This window comes from Phalaenopsis equestris, unplaced genomic scaffold (genome assembly GCF_001263595.1).
Source record: "Phalaenopsis equestris unplaced genomic scaffold, ASM126359v1 Scaffold000224, whole genome shotgun sequence".
Classification (NCBI taxonomy): domain Eukaryota; kingdom Viridiplantae; phylum Streptophyta; class Magnoliopsida; order Asparagales; family Orchidaceae; genus Phalaenopsis; species Phalaenopsis equestris.
In genome coordinates, this window is record NW_018164666.1 from 330,823 (window position 1) to 350,798 (window position 19,976).

At 36.6% G+C, this 19,976-nt stretch overlaps 3 protein-coding genes across 3 annotated transcripts in view; 2 read left to right on the top strand and 1 right to left on the bottom strand.

The window, feature by feature from the left end:
• LOC110023562 overlaps positions 1 to 11,169 on the top strand; it is a 17,623-nt gene extending 6,454 nt beyond the window's left edge. The window contains exon 2 of the mRNA XM_020723041.1: positions 10,775 to 11,169. Within this exon, the coding sequence (XP_020578700.1) occupies positions 10,775 to 10,966 (192 nt within the window). The 3' untranslated portion in view covers positions 10,967 to 11,169. The remainder of the gene's footprint in view (positions 1 to 10,774) is intronic.
• Positions 11,170 to 14,773: 3,604 nt separating this feature from the next.
• LOC110023568 (pentatricopeptide repeat-containing protein At5g61800-like) lies at positions 14,774 to 15,537 on the top strand. The gene is made up of 2 exons (XM_020723049.1): positions 14,774 to 15,342; positions 15,425 to 15,537. The coding sequence occupies exons 1-2, from the start codon at positions 14,841 to 14,843 to the stop codon at positions 15,535 to 15,537; spliced, it is 615 nt and encodes a 204-aa protein (XP_020578708.1). The 5' UTR covers positions 14,774 to 14,840.
• A 200-nt stretch (positions 15,538 to 15,737) lies between these two features.
• LOC110023431 (L-type lectin-domain containing receptor kinase IX.1-like) lies at positions 15,738 to 19,976 on the bottom strand. The gene is made up of 3 exons (XM_020722845.1): positions 18,195 to 19,976; positions 17,416 to 18,106; positions 15,738 to 15,946 (listed from the first exon to the last, which is right to left on the bottom strand). Exons 1-3 carry the CDS (start codon positions 19,511 to 19,513, stop codon positions 15,830 to 15,832), a joined length of 2,127 nt encoding a protein of 708 aa, XP_020578504.1. The 5' UTR covers positions 19,514 to 19,976; the 3' UTR covers positions 15,738 to 15,829.

Here is a 19,976-nt window from a genome sequence, read left to right on the forward strand (position 1 = left end):
AATGCAGGGGCAGGAAATAAATGGAAATAATTAACTCCTGAATTAATCTTAATTAAGACAAAAATTAAATAATCCATTTGAATTTTGAAATTTGAATTTCAAATTTAGGTGAGCTGGTGCCTAGCCCGCGTTCAGCCTGAATCAAACTCCAGTCGGACCTGAGTTAAGCCCGGGCCCGCACACTGCTAAAAAAAAGGTGCATCGATATCCGTGCAGTTCACGCGAGTGTGGAACCACAGCAATATGGGTGTCCTTCTTAGCTAAAGTTGACGTTCCGGACGCGTCGGCGTGGTCCGTTTCGTCATCCGGGGTCGTCCGGAAGAGTTTGCCGACGGGCGAGTCGATTTAAGCCAAAATCGTGTGTGGTGCAGCGAGTGTGTGAATTGCGGCGTTCGTGAGTAATCGAGTCACAAAGGGTTCACCTATGGTCATCTGATCCTATGGGAACTCATTTTCGGGCCCTCTACATGTTGGTCTTTAGTCCTTGCAACTAGAAGTTGAGTGCTTGGAACCACTCATGTGAGTTCTTCACAAAAATGAGTCAAGAAGTGGTTTGAAGTTCTACGGGAGGTGGGCTCCATTGCCTAAGAGTAGGAGACTAAGACCTCACTAAAAATGAGGTCAACATCGACCTGCATAAAAATAAGGTTAGCGGGAAAGCCAACAAACATGCGATGTATAATGAGTCATGTCTTTTGTCGGGGAGCTAAATAGCACTTGCAAGCAAAATGTAGTACAAATCATTACACGCTCCCCCTTAATGGTACCTGTGCGTGTGTATATACATGACACAGCTCCCTGCAGAAGAACACACTAATATACTGCCATACTCATCAAACATACGAGCACACCGAAAGATGCAAAAGTGACGCATGGTTAGCGCAATCGAACCAACAAAGAATCATAGCTTGGACGAAAAAAAAAACTATATAGCATCTTAAATCATAACCTAGCACATCATCCAACGAGAAGTGTACTAACAACATTCAAGTGCAGCGTAATTCTCCGGGTACTTATGACTTTGATGGGGCCGCCACACCGACCACATTCTAAAGATTCAAGAGATTTTAAATGAGATTTTTTTTTTTGTTCAATGATAGCTATGCTTGACACATCCAACTTTGAAATGTTGGCCATAACAAACCATATATAATCAAGAGAAAATACTTATTATCAGAACATCTTTCTATTTTCATAAACAACTTGTGCAATTATTATAAAAAAAAGTGGCATGTTTAAAACAAATGTTGAAAATTTCATGGAAAACACTTAGGCAATTGTGCAAACAAAGAAAATTGATCCAAAAGCAAGACTTTCATTGAACCGAACGACTCTACTCAATAAAAATTGATAAGATAAGGAACTTCTTTAAATCATCATAAATTTTTTTTTTTTAGGTTATGTTCTCTAGCTTAAATTGTTAAATTCTAACCCTTGCATTTGAAATTACTCTAAAACTCACATAATATATGTAGGAGGTTCCAATCACATGAAAAATCGTGCAACATTTTTCAAACCTACAAAGCTTCTTAGTTGTGGGAAAATAAATGTAGCCAATAGCTCTTTTAACTACTATTGCAAGTCTATAGGATGTCACTTTTCTTTCTTTATTTACTCTCAACAATCTATTATATTTTCTAACCTACCTGTCAATATTTCTTTTATTGATAAACCCACCAACGCTCACGGCTACTTGGTGTAATTTTTATTAATTATTGTATATTTTAAGATCTCACTATGTGGAACACAATTGAGTAAGCTAGAAAAAGATATGATATACCTATTTAAAGACAATAACCACTTACATAATTCCTTCATATCTTCATTAAATAAAGACAATATTTTAGATCATTATTATTAATTATGTTATTCCTTTAAAATTTGTTCAATATATTTTTTATTTTCTTTTTTAAATGTTAGTATTAAAAAATCTCATTGTGATATTTGTGAAATTACTACATATGATAGAGTTTTTTTTACTCAAAAGTGAATCTAGATCTTCTTGTCATTTTATGATAATTAGCTTAGGGACCTTAAAATTTCTTAAGATTTCTATAGCTAAAGGGTTCGTTATATTCATTGATGATTGCATTCAGATTACATGGGTTATCTTATTAATAAAAAATTAATTTCATTGACATTTTCCTCTTGTTTATCTTTACGATTAATATAAAAAAAGAAGATTAGTAATGTAATAGATTATTTTAATCAAATTATATCATCTAAAGAAGGTATTATTCTTGCCTTGACACTTCAAAGTATATTGGATAACATAAATAAAAAATTGGATTGTGGAAATTTCCTAGACTTTTTCTTTCAAATTCACATTCCTAAAAGTTATTTGGGAAAAGCTATCTTAAACTTTATATATTCATCAATAGAATACCTCAAGGGTATCAAAAGATCTTTGATTTTGTTGAAATTTTCACTCTAAATATTTTTTTTTTCAAAACTTCCTATAAAGATTTGTAATAGTTTCATATGTTTGTACCTTCAACATCGTTAATATAAATTTGATTTCCGTGCACTTAAATTGATGGTGTATAGATGGGGAAGTTATTAGTAGAATTTAAGTTGAATGGTTGAAGTGGAGGAAGTTATTAGCTTTAATTGTGAGATAGTAAAACTATTGTTTATACTTTAAAGAAAATTTTATAAGATGGTGGTAAGAACTGCAGTGAAGTTTTTGAAAATACAATCGACCTTAGTGATTTTAATTTTGTTATAAATAATAAAACGTTTTATTTTCACCGTCACATTAGTGAAAAAGAAGATGAAAAGGCTTTAAAGAAAAAATCAGTAGTATCTGATGATTTCCCAATTGAAGTGTGGAAATATTTAGAAGATTTGGGAGTTTCATGGCTTGCTAAATAATATTTTAAAAACTAAAAAGATGTCCGAAAAGTGAGGGAAGAGTATTTTGATCCCCATTTTTAAGAATAAAGGGGATGCAAAAGTGTGCAAATTATACAAGAATTAAGTTGATGTGTCATACTTTAAAGATATGGGAGAGGGTAATTGAATATAGCTTAAGACATGATATAGAGATTTATCATAATCAGTTTGGATTTATGACGGACATGCCAACTATGGAAGCTATAGATTATTGAGAGATTTGATGGAGAAGTACAGAGAGAATGAGGATGATCTACATATGGTTTTTATTGATTTAGAAAGAGTTTACGATAAGATTCTAAGAGAAGTCATTTGGAGTATTTAGAGAAGAAATGTGTTGATATTACTTATATTCTAGTCATTAAAGATATGTTTACTAGAGCCGTCACTTGTGTTCAAATAGAAGGAGGATTGACCAAGTATTTTCCGATTTCAGTTGGATTACTTCAAGATCAGCTTTAAGCTTATATCTTTTTGCTTTAGTTATGGATGTTCTTAATGGATATTTACAGGAGGATGTACATTGGTGTATGTTTTTCGCTGATAATATCCTTTTTGTGGATAAGACTAGAGAAAAAGTTAAGGAAAAGTTGAATTATGGAGGTCTAGATTGGATTCTAAAGACCTTCATTTGAGTAAATCTAAAATTGAATGCATGGAATGTACTTTTAGCAGTAGTAGCTATAGTGACAGAGTTGTAACTATGAGTGATCAAATCATTCAAAGGTGTGAACTTTTTAGATATCTCGGGTGTACCATACAAAGTGATGGTGATATAGATGGGGATGTTATTAGTAGAATTCAAGTTGGTTGGTTGAAGTGGCAGAATGCTTTGGGACTATTGTGTGATAGAAAAGTACCGCATAGACTGAAAGGAAAATTTTATAAGATGGTGGTGAGATTTGCGATGCTTTATGGTGCAAAATGTTAGCCTTTAAAGGAGAAGCATAAAACAAAATTAAGTGTTGTTGAGGTGAGAATGGTTAGGTGGATGAGTGGTTTGACACTTAGAGACAAAATGTGAAATGAATATCCGTGATAGGGTTGATGTAACTCCAGTGGCGGATAAGATTAAAGAGAGTCGTCTTAGATGGTTTGGTCACATTAAACACCAACTTCTGATGATCCGGTTAAGAGAGTAGAAGTTTTAGATTCGGCTTATGGTAAGAAAGGCAGAGGTAGACTTAAACAGAGTTGGGCATATTGTATTAAAAATGAACTTAATCCATCAGATTTAAATGAAAATAAGACATAATGGAGAAAAAAGATTCATGTAGCCGATCCCACTTAGTGGGATAAAGACTTGTTGTTGTTGTTGTGGTGGTGGTGATGAGGCCTGCAATGTTTTATACAAGAAATGTTGGCCTGTAAAAGAGAAGCATAAAATTAAGTTAAGTGTTGTTGAGATGACTCAGGTGGATGAGTTGTTTTGCACTTAGAGACAAAATGTGAGATGAATATATCTATGAAAGGGTTTGAGTAGCTCCAAGGACAGACAAGATTAGAGGGAGTTGCCTTAGATGGTTTGGTCACTGCAAATATCAACCATCTGATGACCTAGTTAGAAGAATAAATTTGACTTATGTTAATAAATGTAGAGGTAGATCTAAAAAGATTTGGGCTTGTTATATAAAAATGATCTTAAATTATTAGAATTAAATGAAAATATGACACGCAATAGGATACTATGGAGAAAAAGGATTCATGCCGCCAACCCCAAGTGGGATAAAGTCTCGTTTTTATTGTTGTGTCTATGCACTTAAATATGTTTTTCTTGAAAATTCATTCGTTTTAAAAAAGGCGTAAATATTGTTATCTAGCCAACAAAAAATTCACTTTAGAAGATGTAACTTCTTATGAAAAGTAATTTCTTTCTTACTCAATGGCACCTTTCAGGAGAGAACAATCGAATAGAATTAAATTTGATGCATTTAATATCGTTCCTTTTGACATCTCAACCACAAAATCATGAGAATAATATAATCTAAATCCCTTTAGGTTTATAGAAAGAAAAATAAATCCCATCGAAAGTCTTCTACAAGCTAAAGATTTAGAATTATTTTTGGTAGCTCTCACAACAATGATTAACATACTACCACACAACTTTCTTTGTACCTCAAAAGCTACTTGACATCATTTTATAATTTTCTCTTGCGCATTAAAGGTTCCTTAGCTTCAACACCGTAAAAATTTTACAAACTCTATTTAATGCATTAGAAGATACAAATTAAATAATTATCGTAAGACGAGATAAATTTCTTGAAGAAAAGTGTACTTGGAAAATTGTGGAGCTACTCAAAGGAAAAAAAGCTAGAAGTTGCAAGTGAAAATTGTGGAGCTACTCAAAGGAAAAAAAGCTAGAAGTTGCAAGTGAGATTTCTTACTAAGATTCAATTTAGATGTAAGCTCAGAATGTTAATGTTAGTAGCAAAATGATATACTCTATTTTATGGGATAAATCTCTAGAATCAATTGTTCCTATTGTTAAAATGAGTATAATTTCATTCATTTTTTTTTGCTACTAATCTTAAGCGGTTCATAAAATATGATATGAAAAGTGTTTTTTTACTTGGGCAATTTGAAAAAGAATTCTATGTGGATTATCCACTGTGAATCAGTTGTCTTCTACAAGCTAAAGATTTAGAATTATTTTTGGTAACTCTCACAACAATGATTAATATACTACCACACAATTTAATTTTAGTAGCAAAATGATATACTCTATTTTATGGGATAAATCTCTAGAATCAATTGTTCCTATTGTTAAAATGAGTATAATTTTAATCATTGTTTTTGTTACTAATCTTAAATGGTTCATAAAATATGATATGAAGAGTGTCTTTTTACTTAGGCACTTTGAAAAAGAATTCTATTTGGATTATCCACAGTGACTTATCAACTCTTTTACAAAAAATAAGGTGCGTGGATTAAAAAATATTGTGGTCTTAAACAATTTATAATGTCATGTTTTGGTAGATTTACGAAGGGTATGTTTGAATTGGGATGCAAACAAAATTAACTGGATAATACTCTTTATCAAATATTCGCTGATATAAAATTTTTATTTCATAATTTTTTTTGTTGATAATGTAATTATTATAGGTGATGAGTATAAATAAAGTTGGGAAAAAAATTGCCATAAAGTTTGAAATTGGACTCGTTGAGCTCAAATATTTTTTGGGTATAAAGTGGCTTAATAATAAAAATGAAAATTTAAATCTCGTATATCTTTTGAGAAAAATTATAAATGACTAATTCCAAGCCATGATAAACTCCAATTAAGTTAGGTCAGAAGCTGAACATAGGTTAAGTAGGTACAAAAGTCAACATTGGACAATTTCAAAATTTTGTCAAAGAAACTTAACTATGTGCCCTACCCTTCTCTTGACATTTCTTTTGCAATAAGCCTCGTAAGTCAATTTGTGCAAACTTAAGAAATCTTACCTTTAAACTATTTACAAATTTCTCACTAAAGGGGATTCTGTAGAAAAAACATGAAACCCTATAAATTGAGGATTATACTGATGTTGATTGACTATACTTGTTTTGTAGTGTATAGGAGATCGACTTTAGAATATTGCATACTATAAGGAGAAAAATTGGGTATTATTGCGAAGCGAAAAACAACTTAAGGCCCGTTTGGGGCATCTTATTTGGTGTGGCGGCGTTTTGAAAATGAACCACGTCTGTTTGGGTAAACTTCGTTTTGACAGCTTATGCGTTTTCAAAACGTTGAAAACAACGTTTTCACCCACACCTATCTAGGTGTGGTGACAGTTTTTTAGCTACGGTCCGGCTTTTCCAAAAAAATAAAAATTTGTAATAACGACCGCACCTAGCTTATCAACATATTATTTTTACCAGCTTATCAACAGATTATTCAATAAGTTGCAGCTGCTCCAAACAGACCCTTAATGTTATGTGGTCAATTGTTGAATTTGACTATAAAATTTAAAAATCAAATGAAAAGTTACCATAATATTATACTATGACATTGAATATGTCATCAACATTTTACACAATTTAGTATAACATAATCGAATTAAGTAGGTGTAGATGGATAGGCATTTCATAAAAATGAAACTATAAAGTAGGTTAATTTTTGTTACACATATTTGAAAAGTTAACTCACTGCATTTAACAAAATATTTTGCAACTTTACATTCAGTAATATCTTAAAAAAACTTGGAATTTTAGATCTCTACCATCTAAGTTTTGGGAGAGTGTTAAAAAGTATTTAAATACAAGTGGAATTGGCAATCTTAGATTGCTAAATAAGGTAAAAAAAAGAGCCACAATTTCATGTGCTACATAAGAGAAAATATGTGCTACAAATTTATATGTTTAACGTGAAAATTGAAGTGCCACGGATTGCTTCGTTATTTTCATGACCAATATTGAAAGTTTTGGACAGCATGTTTAGTTTTATTTTTATAATTATTTTTTAATATTATTTTCTATATATTTTTATCTATAAATGCCTATTAGAAGGAATGAACAATGTCAGCTTTCTAGCCACTTAATTCTTTTAATAATTATTATGCACACATCATCTTGTGTCTTGCATAAGCAGTGAGGAAGTAGATCAATCATGAGATGGAGTAAAGTTCAAGGATAATGATGTCAGGAGAGCAGTAGCCAAATAGAGATTTGTTGATATAATAGCAACAAAGAATAGTCTTGTCGATTTGGTGGCAATTGACAAACTAGACCGACATATGTCATTAATGAGTCTTGTCCAAGTTATGGAGATTTATTTTAAGAGGGGTATGTCTTCAAAATTTGTGAATAGCCATATGCCATAATTCTGAGTAGGATTTTAAGTTCCACTGAAGTTGTTTGTTTACTCAAATTAAACCTTAAAATATTCAGGTCCCCCTTCACTTGATTAATGCGGCACTAGACCAATGTGATTGATGTGAATTCATAATTGCTTTAATGTTTAAGTTCCTTAAAATTGCTTCAAAATTATATGCATCCAATTGGGCCTGAAGGCACAGACATAATTGCTGCAACTTGCAATCCTCTTCGAAGAGAATAACAACAATAACAAAGCGTTAATCCCACTACGTGGGATCAGCTACATCAATCATTTTTCTCCATTGAGTCCTATTTAGCGCATATTTTCATTTAGTTCTAATAAATTAAGATTATTTTTTATACAATAAGCCTAAGTTTTCCTAGGTCTACCTCTAACTTTCTTCGAGGAGAACAATAAAAAAATTTATATATTGAAATAGGACACATTTTTAAATCTTAACATATCGTGCTACCGTATGGAGAATAACTAGAACTATTCTGCACCATTACATTTGATGTAGCTACATCCTAGGAAAAAATAAAAATTTAATTAGAAGGCGGCCAAGTAGGTTGCATGTTAATAAGAATTGTTTTGATTTCTAACTCATAAAGCAAATGAAGTCTGTAAAGCCATTAGATGGTGGCACATGAATTTGTTCTTGTAGTGGTACTTTTGTCTTAAATCATAAGGCCGATTTTGATGATTGCATGCGTATATTTGGGGCAAATCTTACAAATCAAATGTGCTAGGGGAGAAGATTAAGGAGACTACAAGGTTTAGATCGTACCTTAGATGTGCTTTTCTTTTGAAATGAGTAATGGTGGCTCACAACCCATGGCACAAATAATGGATTTCATGTCTATGAACCATTGAACATAATAGCTTTATAGGGTGAAGAAGGTCCTCTTTGTAATTTGGGTCATTTACATACATACCACACAACTCTTATGTATTTACATATCTAACACCTAATCTTTAATATTCACATTCAGAACCCTCAAATCTTTAACATTATAGTAAAAAACACCATTTTATTAACTTTTAAAAGTTGGATGCACCTTTTTATACATAGATTTATAGCACTAAGGTATTATAAATGTAAATATGAAATTATAGGTGTTAGATATGTAAATCTGTAAGAATTTTGTGGTACGTATGAAATTTCTCTTGTAAATTGTCACTCTTTGGATCCTTATGTGTTAGATAATTTCTACTTCTATTCCTTTTGAGGAGGCTGGGGTTACCATAGGCAAAAAGTTCATGTATCTTTGGAGTTGTTAAGTAAAAGATTATTGTGACTATCGGACATAGGCGCCTTAGAGGCTTACCTCCCAGTCATTTCCTTTGCTTAAACCTCCTGTAATAAGAATGGCAGATGGCTAGCTGAGTGGTGTTGCTATATTTATTGTGGAGTTAGCAGACTGGAATGGCGTGCCACTTTTGAGGCTATTAGGCTGGCACTAAGGGTGTGCATTGTTTTGATCAAAATCGAAAAACTGAACCGAACTGAGCTGATTTGGTTGATTTGGTTCAGTGGTAAAATAATAATTCATTTTTTTTTGTTTTAAAAATTTTAATAACCTTTAAAACAAAAAACCAAAAAATAGAATAATATTAAGATTAAGAAATTAAATTCATTTGGGAAATAAAATAAACCGAGTATATGACATGTTTATTTTAGATTAGTTTATTTTAGGTTACTTCGAAACTTTCTAATTTTAAAGAGATGGCGAGGAGATAAGAAAGATAAGTGAAATTTTAATTTTGAAATAGATCCTTAAAATTTAATTATTTTAGGCCAATTGCTAATCTTTTTTTTTTTTTTTTGCTTCAAACGGCACCAATAAACCGAATTCTATTTCAGTTTGGTTTGGATCTGTTTTAGCAAAAGGTTGATCGGTTTGGTCTTTTGGATTTTGGATTTGGTTTTCATTCAGTTTGATTAATTTTTGAACCTATTTATCCGAACTAACCGATTGCACATTCATGGATGCGCACTAATTCATTTGTTGGGCTTTGAGAGATTTGCGGGTAACTGTTTGTTTGTGGCCTATTGGAGTCGACATCTTATCCATCCAGAGTATGTTGATCATAGCAAGCTTTTCTGCACAATCATCGATTATTTTCTTGAATCGAACAATCAACCATTAGCTCTGGGCTGGCTCACCGGCTCTGAGTGATACATCCTCTTGTTCCTGGCTTTTGGTCTTTAAACAATGAGCGATGAGCCTGAGTTTGCATACAATTGATTTGACATTGAACATTAGGCGGTACATCGGAACCGTCTGGCATCCAAGGTTTTACTTAAAACGAGGAACCAATCTATAGCCACAATAGACACTAGGAAGATTGACATACTTGCTACTCGATTCTTATGTATTTACATTTCTAACACCTAAGCTTCAGTTTTTACATACGCACGATCTTTCCTATGCATGAAAAGGTGTATCTTACTTTTAAATGTTAAAATGGTGGGGTTTTTTATGTGATATAAAAGATTTGGGTGGCATAAATTTAAAAAGGAAAGCATTGGTGTTAAAATATGTAAATACATAGGAATTGGGTGGTATGTATGTAAATTCGGCTAGACTTTATGGTTATTTGTTTATGCGTTATTTTCTACTCTTTTTGGTGCCATGTGATATTTAGTCCCCAACATTTTCTTTTAACAATCTTGTAGTGATTGATTCTGATACATCATGTGTTATCATGACTGATATCTATTACTGCATTGATTATAGTTTTGGGGCATTTGCTTATATACCATCCAATTCCTATGTATTTACATATCTAGCATCTAAACTGTACCTTTTTTTTGCATTTTTACCACCTAAATTCTTAATATCACATCAATAACAGTACTATTTTAACTTTTAAATGAAATTCATCTTTTATGCATAGGTAAGGTGGCATCTATGTGAAGCTTAAAGTTTAGGTGCTAAGTGGTATTATGTAAATCATCTCATAATTTTTACTCTTTAATATATTGCATTTGACACTTCTAGTTTGATAATCGCAATCAAACACTTGAAAAAAAAATTATCGTTAATATGATATTGGGAACAAAATGCAATTTAGATGATGGGGCAAATAAACCGTGAAAGGTTGGGCGAATTTCTCGGCGAGCTTCAGCGCAAAGAAGACACGAATGATCGGTATGTTGCCGCTCTGAGAGGGGAGACGCTGACACGAAAACCATATCAGAGAATTCAACCTGTTCCGAGTCCGACCTCTGCCGCTGCTGAAAATGCTGCCAAAACAACGAAATAATTTGCGCAGCCGCTAATCGATGAATAGGTTTGTAATTTGTTTAGAAATCCTTCTTTCTTAATTTGTTGGCAGTAGAAGACTTTGTTTTTGTTCAGGGGCATTTACATACATATCATCAAATTCCTATGCATTTATATGTTTAACACTTAAATTTCAGTCTAGTACTCGCAGTTATTATATTTAACACTTAAATTTACATTCATACCGCACAGTTTTTATATATTTACATATCTAACAATTATAAGTTTGATATTTACATTTATTACACATCGGCGTAATAAATCCTTGCTTGAAAGGATGGATTTAATTTTTTAAAAGATAGCAATGGTCTTATTTTTGTTGCGATTTTAAATGTTTTAGTGGTCTGCATGTAAATATGAATGTTTTAAATACATAAGAATTGTGTGGTATGTATGTAAATGCCCTTAAAAGGTTTTTACCAACCTGTTTGGTAGATACAACCTGACTTACTTTGGAAACTGGCTGCTTCAATTCTTTTGAAGCATTTGTTTTTTGGGGAATTTATATATATATATAATTTACAACTTTTATTTTTACAAACAGAGCACCTAACTTAACAGTGCATCCCACTTTTTAGAAGTGAAATTCACATTTTCATACATATGCAAGGTGTTGTATTGGTAAAAATTCAAGCTTTGGTGTGATATAAGTAAATGCATAAGAATTGGGTACCATGCAAATTTCCATTACATACATATTTATCACTCAATTCTTATCTATTTACATATGTAACACCTATAATTTACATTTTACTTTTATACCATGGAAAGATTTTACATCACATAAAAAATGTTACTATTTAGTTTTCAAAATGTGAAGTAAATATGCTCAAGTTTAGGTGCTTGATGTGTGAATGCATAAGAATTTAGTGGTATTTATGTAAATCATCCTTTTTTTAAATTTAATTTTATTTAATTTTTCTTATGACTTTGCAAGGAAGCATTTATTTTTATTTATTTATTTATTTTACTTCTCAATGAAGCTTCAAACATCACTAAGGCTAATGGATCTTCATAAAATTTTGGTGGAATTGTCATATATTAAATGGCCCTTTCCTGCAATTCAACTTTATAGAAACTAATCGCAAAGTATTTTTAATTTATTAGTTTTTATAGGGAAATATATAAACATGAGACAATTTTTATCTATTTAAATATCTTTATAGCTTGAAAGTATCGCCTCGTCGAGCTGGAGGGATTGACGTCGCTGGAGATGTGCCAACATCTAGGTACTTGTTGGGTTAGCCACTCTAGTCGGCCATCTTCATTCAATCGACCGGCTAACTAGGCCGACCAACCCCCAATCAATCGACCAACCAAAATCGACCAGTTACTTGGGCCTACCAACACACCACCAATCGACCAACACCTGCCCTGACCACCTGATGCCGATGAGTCCAATGACGAGAAAGCATCTGGACAATGGATCCAAGCAAGAAAAGTACTGTAGTATCTCTACAACCCACCATTAAGCAAGCACATAAATGTAATCTTCCTCTTCCTCTTCACTTTTCTTTATAAATAGAAGGAACTTAGCATGTGATAAGTTTTAATGGGCTCTAAGCCCTTGTCCCCTAAGCTCTCTCTCTCTCTCTCTCTCTCTCTCTCTCTTACCTCTGTGTGGGGAGCACGCTCTCTTTCTTTTCTCAATCGTAACCTTACTTTGTGTGGAATAAAAAGACCCAATAAGCCCGGGGAACACCCTTCTTTTCCTCCCAATGGGGCCAGTCTCTTTTTCTCCTTCGCTCGGGCTTCAAACTCTATTTCTTCAATCCAAAGGATAAATTTAGATTTAACTTTCAAAAATGTGCGGTGAGCTTGAATATTGCCATTGGGGGAAGAAGAAAAGAGAAAGAAACAAAAGAAATAAAAAGTATTCGTTGGGGGAAAGAGGACAAAAATCAAACGGAGAGTGAAAAGATAAAAGGTAAATAAATAAGAGAAAAATGACAGAGTAAAATGAAAAAAGCAAAAAAATAAAACAAAAAAAAGAAGAAAAAGTAAAAAAGCAAGTAGGAGAAGAAAGAATCTCTCATACTTCAAGAGAAAGAAAATCTTGTACAGAGGGACAAAAAAAAGATAAGCATATATTTTTTTCACCTTGCTTATTTTTCTTTAAAATAAGAAATAAAAAGACAAAAATATAGCTCTTCATCAAAGCCTTCCTTTAGGAGTGAGCAAATAAAGTCTCTCTCCATCAAATCCTCTTCTTCGAAATAAACAAACAAAATATTTCTTCATTAAAGTCTCTCTTCTGAGATGAGTAACCAAAATCTCTTATCACACTCAACTTTAAGAAACACCCAAACCCCAATTTAGAAGCTCAATTCGGAAAAAAATTATGTAGGTGGTTCTTTGCCTAAGTCGACAAGATTCACAAAGAGTACAACACAAATCACCCAACCAGCGAGTCTCGATGGTTACCCTGGTGAAGGCAGCGATAAGATCTGCCAAAGTCACGACAAAAGATGCGGCCCCACGGCGATGATGTTCCGGCAAGAGCAAAAGAGAAGTGTAAAGAGTGGGACGAGTTGGGAATTTTTTTCTTAAAAAAACACTTAAGTGATTATGTTCTCAAAAAATCGACTCACAAAAGACTAACAAAAAGATTATTAAAAAACTAAAGTAAAGTTATAGACTAAGGAAAAAATGTTTTTTGTACTTATGTGTTTTTCATTCTTATTGAAGCTTCACTTCCAATAAGTGAAAAACTTAGGGATTCATGTATAGCCTGAATATATCGTGTCGTCGAGCAAAAGGGATCTCCTTCGCCGGAGACACACCAACTGCAACATACTCGTCAGGTCAATTTCCTTGGCTGAAAATCTTCATTCAACGAGGCAAACACCATCAACCATCCGACCACCATGGGTCAGCCAAATGGAGTCTAGCCAACCGGCCACTTGAGCCGACAATAAATTATTCATCTGACCATCTAGGACAGCCAAACTCCCACCAGTTGGCCACCTTTGCTGGCCAACCTCTACAGGCCAACGACCATCTGGGCCGACCAACTCCTAACTGGCAAACTACTTGGGTTAGCCAACACATTCCGGCCAGTTACTTGTGCCAAGACCAACCAGCCACCTGGGCCAACCACTACATATCGGCCGACCACTCGACGCTGATGGTCCAACGACAAGAAAGCTCCAAGACAACATATCCAAATAAGAAAAAAGGACCCGATGACCCTTTACAGTTCGTCATAAAGTAAAGATATATATATAATCTCTCTCTCCCTCATTTCTTTATGTAAATAGAAGGATCTTAGCGTGTATTAAGGGTTTTGGGTCCTAGGCCCTAGGCCTTTGGCTCATAGGCTCTCTCTCTTACCCCTATATAGGGAGCACACTTCCCTTCTTCCCTCATTTGTAACCCTACTTTGTGTTAAATAAAAGATGCTAAAGAATCTAGGGAACTCCCTCTTTGCCCCCCAGCGCGGCAAGGCTCTATGTCTCATTTTTCTTGGTATCAGATTTAAATTCAACAATAACTAACACTTAAAAGTCTGACATTTATATTCATTCATAAAGGTATAAACTTTTGTATCATATGCTGCTAGAAAGTTGAAAATAATGATATTTGTTATGTGATTATGTAAATTTTAACTTGTCATCTATGTAAATATCAAAGTTTAGATTTGAAATATAAGAATAGATAAAAAGTATGGTACCATTATTTTATAGGGGACTTTAACATGAGATATCTCGTGAACATACAACCATGAAGAAAGGTAGAAGAAGATTATCCGACCTGACAAAACTAGCTTTTTTTTCTTTTATGGATACTGAAAGAATTAAATTTTTTTTTAGCCGAGCAAAGTTTCCCCTCGGTTGCTTCAGCGCTCCAAGCCAATGGAGCTTCTTAAATCACCGAACTCCATCTCTAAATTATCTTGGACGAACTCCGCCTCCGCCGCCGCCATTCGCCTCGTTTCCTCTCCACCGAAGCTCTTCCTCTTCAAATCCCGCCTCCTCCGCCGCCTTCATCCCCTCGCCGCCGCCGACCTCCACGACTCCAACGCAGCCGTTTTCACTCTCAAGCACTGCTCCTCCTTCCCCCTCTCGACCACCATCCTCCTCATTCCCTCGCTTCACGCCCTTCTTCTCAAAACCAACCTCCTCTCCTCCATCCACGTCTCCTCCTCCCTTCTTCACACCTACTCCCTCTTCTCTGCCCCCCACGCCCTTCGCCTGTTCGACGAAACCCCCAATCGAAACGTCGTCACTTATAACACCGTAATCACCTGTCACGCACGTCACGGAAACATTTCGGCCGCCCGCGAACTGTTCGACGAGATGCCGCAACGAGATATTGCATCCTGGTCCGCGATTATTTGTGCCTACTTGCATTCTGGTAATCCTTCCCACGCTTTTTCTCTATTCCGAGAAATGAATCTAAGTGGAAAGATTAAGCCTGACGCACTTATCCTTGTCAGCATGCTCTCTGGTTGTGCTGACAGCGGCTCGCTTTCCCTTTATGGTAAATCAATGCATGCCTTCATGGAGAGGAACCACATGGATGTCAGCGTTCAGCTTGGAACCTCATTGATCGACATGTATGCCAAATCTGGTTGCATGAAAAGTGCTTTCTTTGTCTTCGAGAGAATGCCTGAGAGGAACGTTATGCACTGGACCGCCCTGATTTGTGGTTTAGCTTCTCACGGGCATTGTGAGGAAGCTTTGACTTTTTTTGAGAGGATGAAGAAGGCTGGCGTCAGGCCTAATGAGATAACCTTTACTGCTGTCCTGAATGCATTTCGTCATGCCGGTTTGGTTGAGGCTGGTTATAATTGCTTCTGCAACATGGTGAATGAATTTGGTTTTGAGCCAGGAATTCACCATTATGGCTGTATGGTCGACCTGTTTGCGAATTCAGGGAGGATAAAGGATGCTTTGTCTTTGATCCGGAGCATGAAGGTGGAGCCAAATGTGGTGATTTGGACTTCGCTTCTGGCAGCCTGCAAGAGATACAGGAACTTTGAGATGGCAGAGAAGGTGATTGAGGAAGTTCTTCAGATCGCTGAACCAGATGATGATGGTGGGGTTTATGCTCTTGTGTCTGATTTATATGCGTTGGGTGGCAGGTGGAATGATGTTCAGAAAGTGAGGGGATTGATGGAGAGGTTAAATGTGAAGAAGAAAAGAGGATCCAGCTTCATTGGTATGGAAAATATTGGGGTAAAGTAGCATCCAGTAACAGATGAGGAGTTTCTTAACAGTTTTCATGGATGGATTCGAAAGGAATCATTATAAACAGGCAAAGTTGTTCTAGTAAAAGGAAGGAAAGCAGAGCGTACAGCATAACAAGCCAGGATGAAACTACTCTGTAGAATAAAAATCGGTAGGCTTCAAAGCATGCAGAAGCCTCGGCCTGTGCTGACACTGATGAAGGAGAAGCTTGGAGATAGAGTTGAGGGGGAGTATATAGCTCGAGATAGGTCATAGTGCCAGTTGCCATTGAAGGAGGGGCATTTAAATACATACCACCTAATTTCTAGGTATTTACACATCTATTACATAAATTTTACTTTTTATATTTAAACCACTCAAATCTTTCATATCACATCAAAATTCCACTAAAAATGAAGTCTATGTGATAGATATGTAAATTCATAGGAATTGAGTGGCATGCATGTAAATCTCCCTTTAAAATTTTGCTGGAAATGAGTTATTTCTGGCGAACCAGCAAATCTAATAAAATGATGAACACCAAATTACTTGATGCGGGAATGGCAAGAGAGAAAAGAAGCCAAGGGGGTCAATTATGGAGAAAGCAAGGATGGCTAATTCTAGCCCCTTTGTCAGTATTTATTGTCACTTTACCCTATTGATTTGATTTCTATTTTAAATAATCCAATAATCTTTGGGTCACAAATCTATAAGTTTATGACAGAAAATGTTTAATTTTTATTAATAATTACTTTTTAATTAATATTTCTATCAAAAGTCGAACGGGGTTCTTGTTCTGAAAGTTTTGTTTTTTGCTTAACGTTGGATTGGTCAACCACCATTAGAGTGAGCTAATGTCAGATTAGTCAATCACGTACGTTGTTGATATCGGGGCAACTCGTTTTGCTGCCTTTTTCAACAATAGATTGATTAAACTTCATCTTTTTTTCTATGATAAATGCTAGATCATAAAATATAAAAATATGATTGTCTTCTTCTCAAATAACTGCTTATGAGATTGAAATCTTTCCATGGAAATCAGATAACAGAAGGCAGAAGGAAAGTTTTTTGGGATTTTACATTCTTCATTCACAATGGTCATGAGGCATTTTTCAGACAAACCACACATTTTCATATATGCTGTACTGTCATTACTCTATTTCAATTGAACAAAACAAATCAGTATGAGCACCAAAACGCCATATTTACATCAAATCTCAAGTAAAGATCAATTTTTTTCCGGCTTTAACAAGCTTACCGTCGGCGACGAATCAGCTGCAGCCGACGAAGCCGCATCCGAGCTGTTGGTGTTATAATCACTGGACATACCGCCGGACGAGGAAGTGTAAGTAAACCTGCACATCTCGAGCGGCGGCGCATAGTACGTCGGCACCGGCATCTTCCCCGGCAGCTCCGGTAGCGGAGCTTCAAGCTTAAGCGCAGCCATGGCCTGCCTTATCGATGGCCGTAACGCACTGTCCGGGTGCGAGCACCACAGCCCAACGATCATAAGCCTCGACATCTCCCCTTCGTCGAACTCCGAGTTCAGCCGCTCGTTGGCGCAATCAAGCATCACCCCTCTCCCATACAGCTCCCACACCCACGAAACAAGCCAGGCCTGTTCTTCCGTCCGATCGTGTTCGACGGGCCGCCGGCCGCATGCGAGCTCGAGCGCCACCACTCCAAAGCTATAGACGTCGGTTTCCTTGCTGGCTTTGCCGGTAGTAACGATTTCCGGCGCTAGGTAACCCATTGTTCCAGCGAGCATCGTCGTCTGCGATCCCCGCTCGTGGTCAACTAGCCTTGCCAGGCCAAAATCGCCGAGCTTGGCATTGAAATGGCCGTCGAGCATTACATTACTGGGCTTCACGTCCCGGTGAACCACGCATTCCTCCCATTCCTCATGCAGGTATAACAGAGCGCTTGCAAGCCCCACTGCAATCTTAAACCTGTTGATCAATTCCAGTTCTTGCTGTATCAGAAAACAGAATACACAAAGTCTGGAAGACTAAAATTTCCAGCTATTTTTTCAGTTACCTCAAGTGCCATGACAGATATCTGGTTCTATCTCTGCTATAAAGATGGGAATCTAGGCTGCCGTTGGGCATGAACTCATAGACAAGGAGGAGCTCCTTCCTCTCATGGCACCATCCGACGAGCTGCACCAGGTTGCGGTGGCGGAGGCGGCTGATGACCTTGATCTCAGAAATATACTCTTTCTTCCCCTGTTGCGAACCTTTTGAAACTCTTTTGATAGCAACTTCGAGCTTGGAATCTGCAAGTAATCCCCTGTATACGCCGCCGAACCCCCCTTGTCCGAGCTTGAGCTCGTCGGCGAAGTTCCTAGTCGCCGCCGCGAGCTGTCCAAAGGGAAATTTTTTCGGCCCTCTGCCCTTCTCAAACTCACCCTCGTCTATATCTTCAGCATCGTCTTCTTCTTCTTTCAAGTCGCCAGCTTTTTTCTTTCTCCGTAGAAAGTACCAGAGGAAGCTTGCAGCTACCAAGAGTAAGCCTGTACTAACACTTATTCCTACGATCAAACCAACTCTTTTCTTCTTCCCAACATTCATGGGAGTAGAACTGAACTCCCATGACAGAATACTGTGCGTCTCCGCAGACGACCCTGTTGCTGCCGAGAACCCAATGGCGACCTCCTCCGGGAGGATCTTGCTGAGGTTAACGATGTGGTAAAGGCTGGACTTTCCCTCCAAGTTTGGTTTATTGTCGTAAGTCAATAAAACGCTGAGATTCATGGTGGTGGCGTTGTAACTGATCCAAGCGTTCGCTTTCCGGCCATCCTTGATGTTGCTGTTCCACGTGACGGTTGCAGCTGACTTCATAGAGTTGATGTTGATGCCAACATGGTTGGCGTTGGGATCCCAATCGTTCTTGTAAGTATCGAACTCGACGGCGAGGATTCGGTTGGCGGATTCGTTGAGGGTGTTGTTTCTTTCGACAAGGCCCATTGATCCACCTGCGGAGTCGGGGGGGACGACGGAGGGGAAGGGGGAGAGGAAAAAGGCGAGGCCGTCGGCGGAGTAGGATTGGTTGAAGGCGTTGATGGTGAAGGAGAAGTGGGTGGTAAAGTCTGCGGACTTGCAGGTGGTGGAGTCGTGGAGTGGGATGGGTGTTCTGTAGTAGGCTCTGCCCACGCTTCCGGTGATTTCGGAATTGTACTCGTTTTTGGTGAGAATGATGGCGCCGTTCAAAAAGGTGTCGTTTTGGAAGGCGATGAACTGCTCCGTGGATGAATTGAAGGAGGGGAAGCTGAAAGAGAGGGAGGTTGCAGTCGGGAGCACTAGGTAGACGAAGATGAACAATAGACAAGAAGAAGAAGAAGAAGAAGAAGAAGCCATTGCTTGGTGCCAGTGGAAAGGAAGCTTTTCTTAAGTTGTTTTGGGGAAAGGGTTTGCAATTGAGGAAGAAGCCGTAGAATTGGTATGCTTGGTTTTCGTCAACGCAAGGATTGGAAGGAGTCAGGGGTGGTGATTTGGTCCTCCCTTGTTGTGGGAAAAATTAATACATACGGACCGATCCCGTAGATCACCTGATCTACGGTTTCGATGTATTTTGGTGGGTGCCACCGTGATCTACGGTCATGATCGGACACCGCATGCAGAGACGCAATAATCTCTTCCCTTGTGGTGGGGCCTGTGATGTGTTTTTTTGTGAATTGAAGGGCGGGCGAAGGAGTGCTAAGTGCCATCTTGTAACCGGTGCATGTCAACTCTTTATTGTATAAGAATGATATGCTTTTAAAGCCTAATTTTAAATTGAAATTAAGCTGATAAAGAAGTGTTTCAAGGATTTTGTATTTAA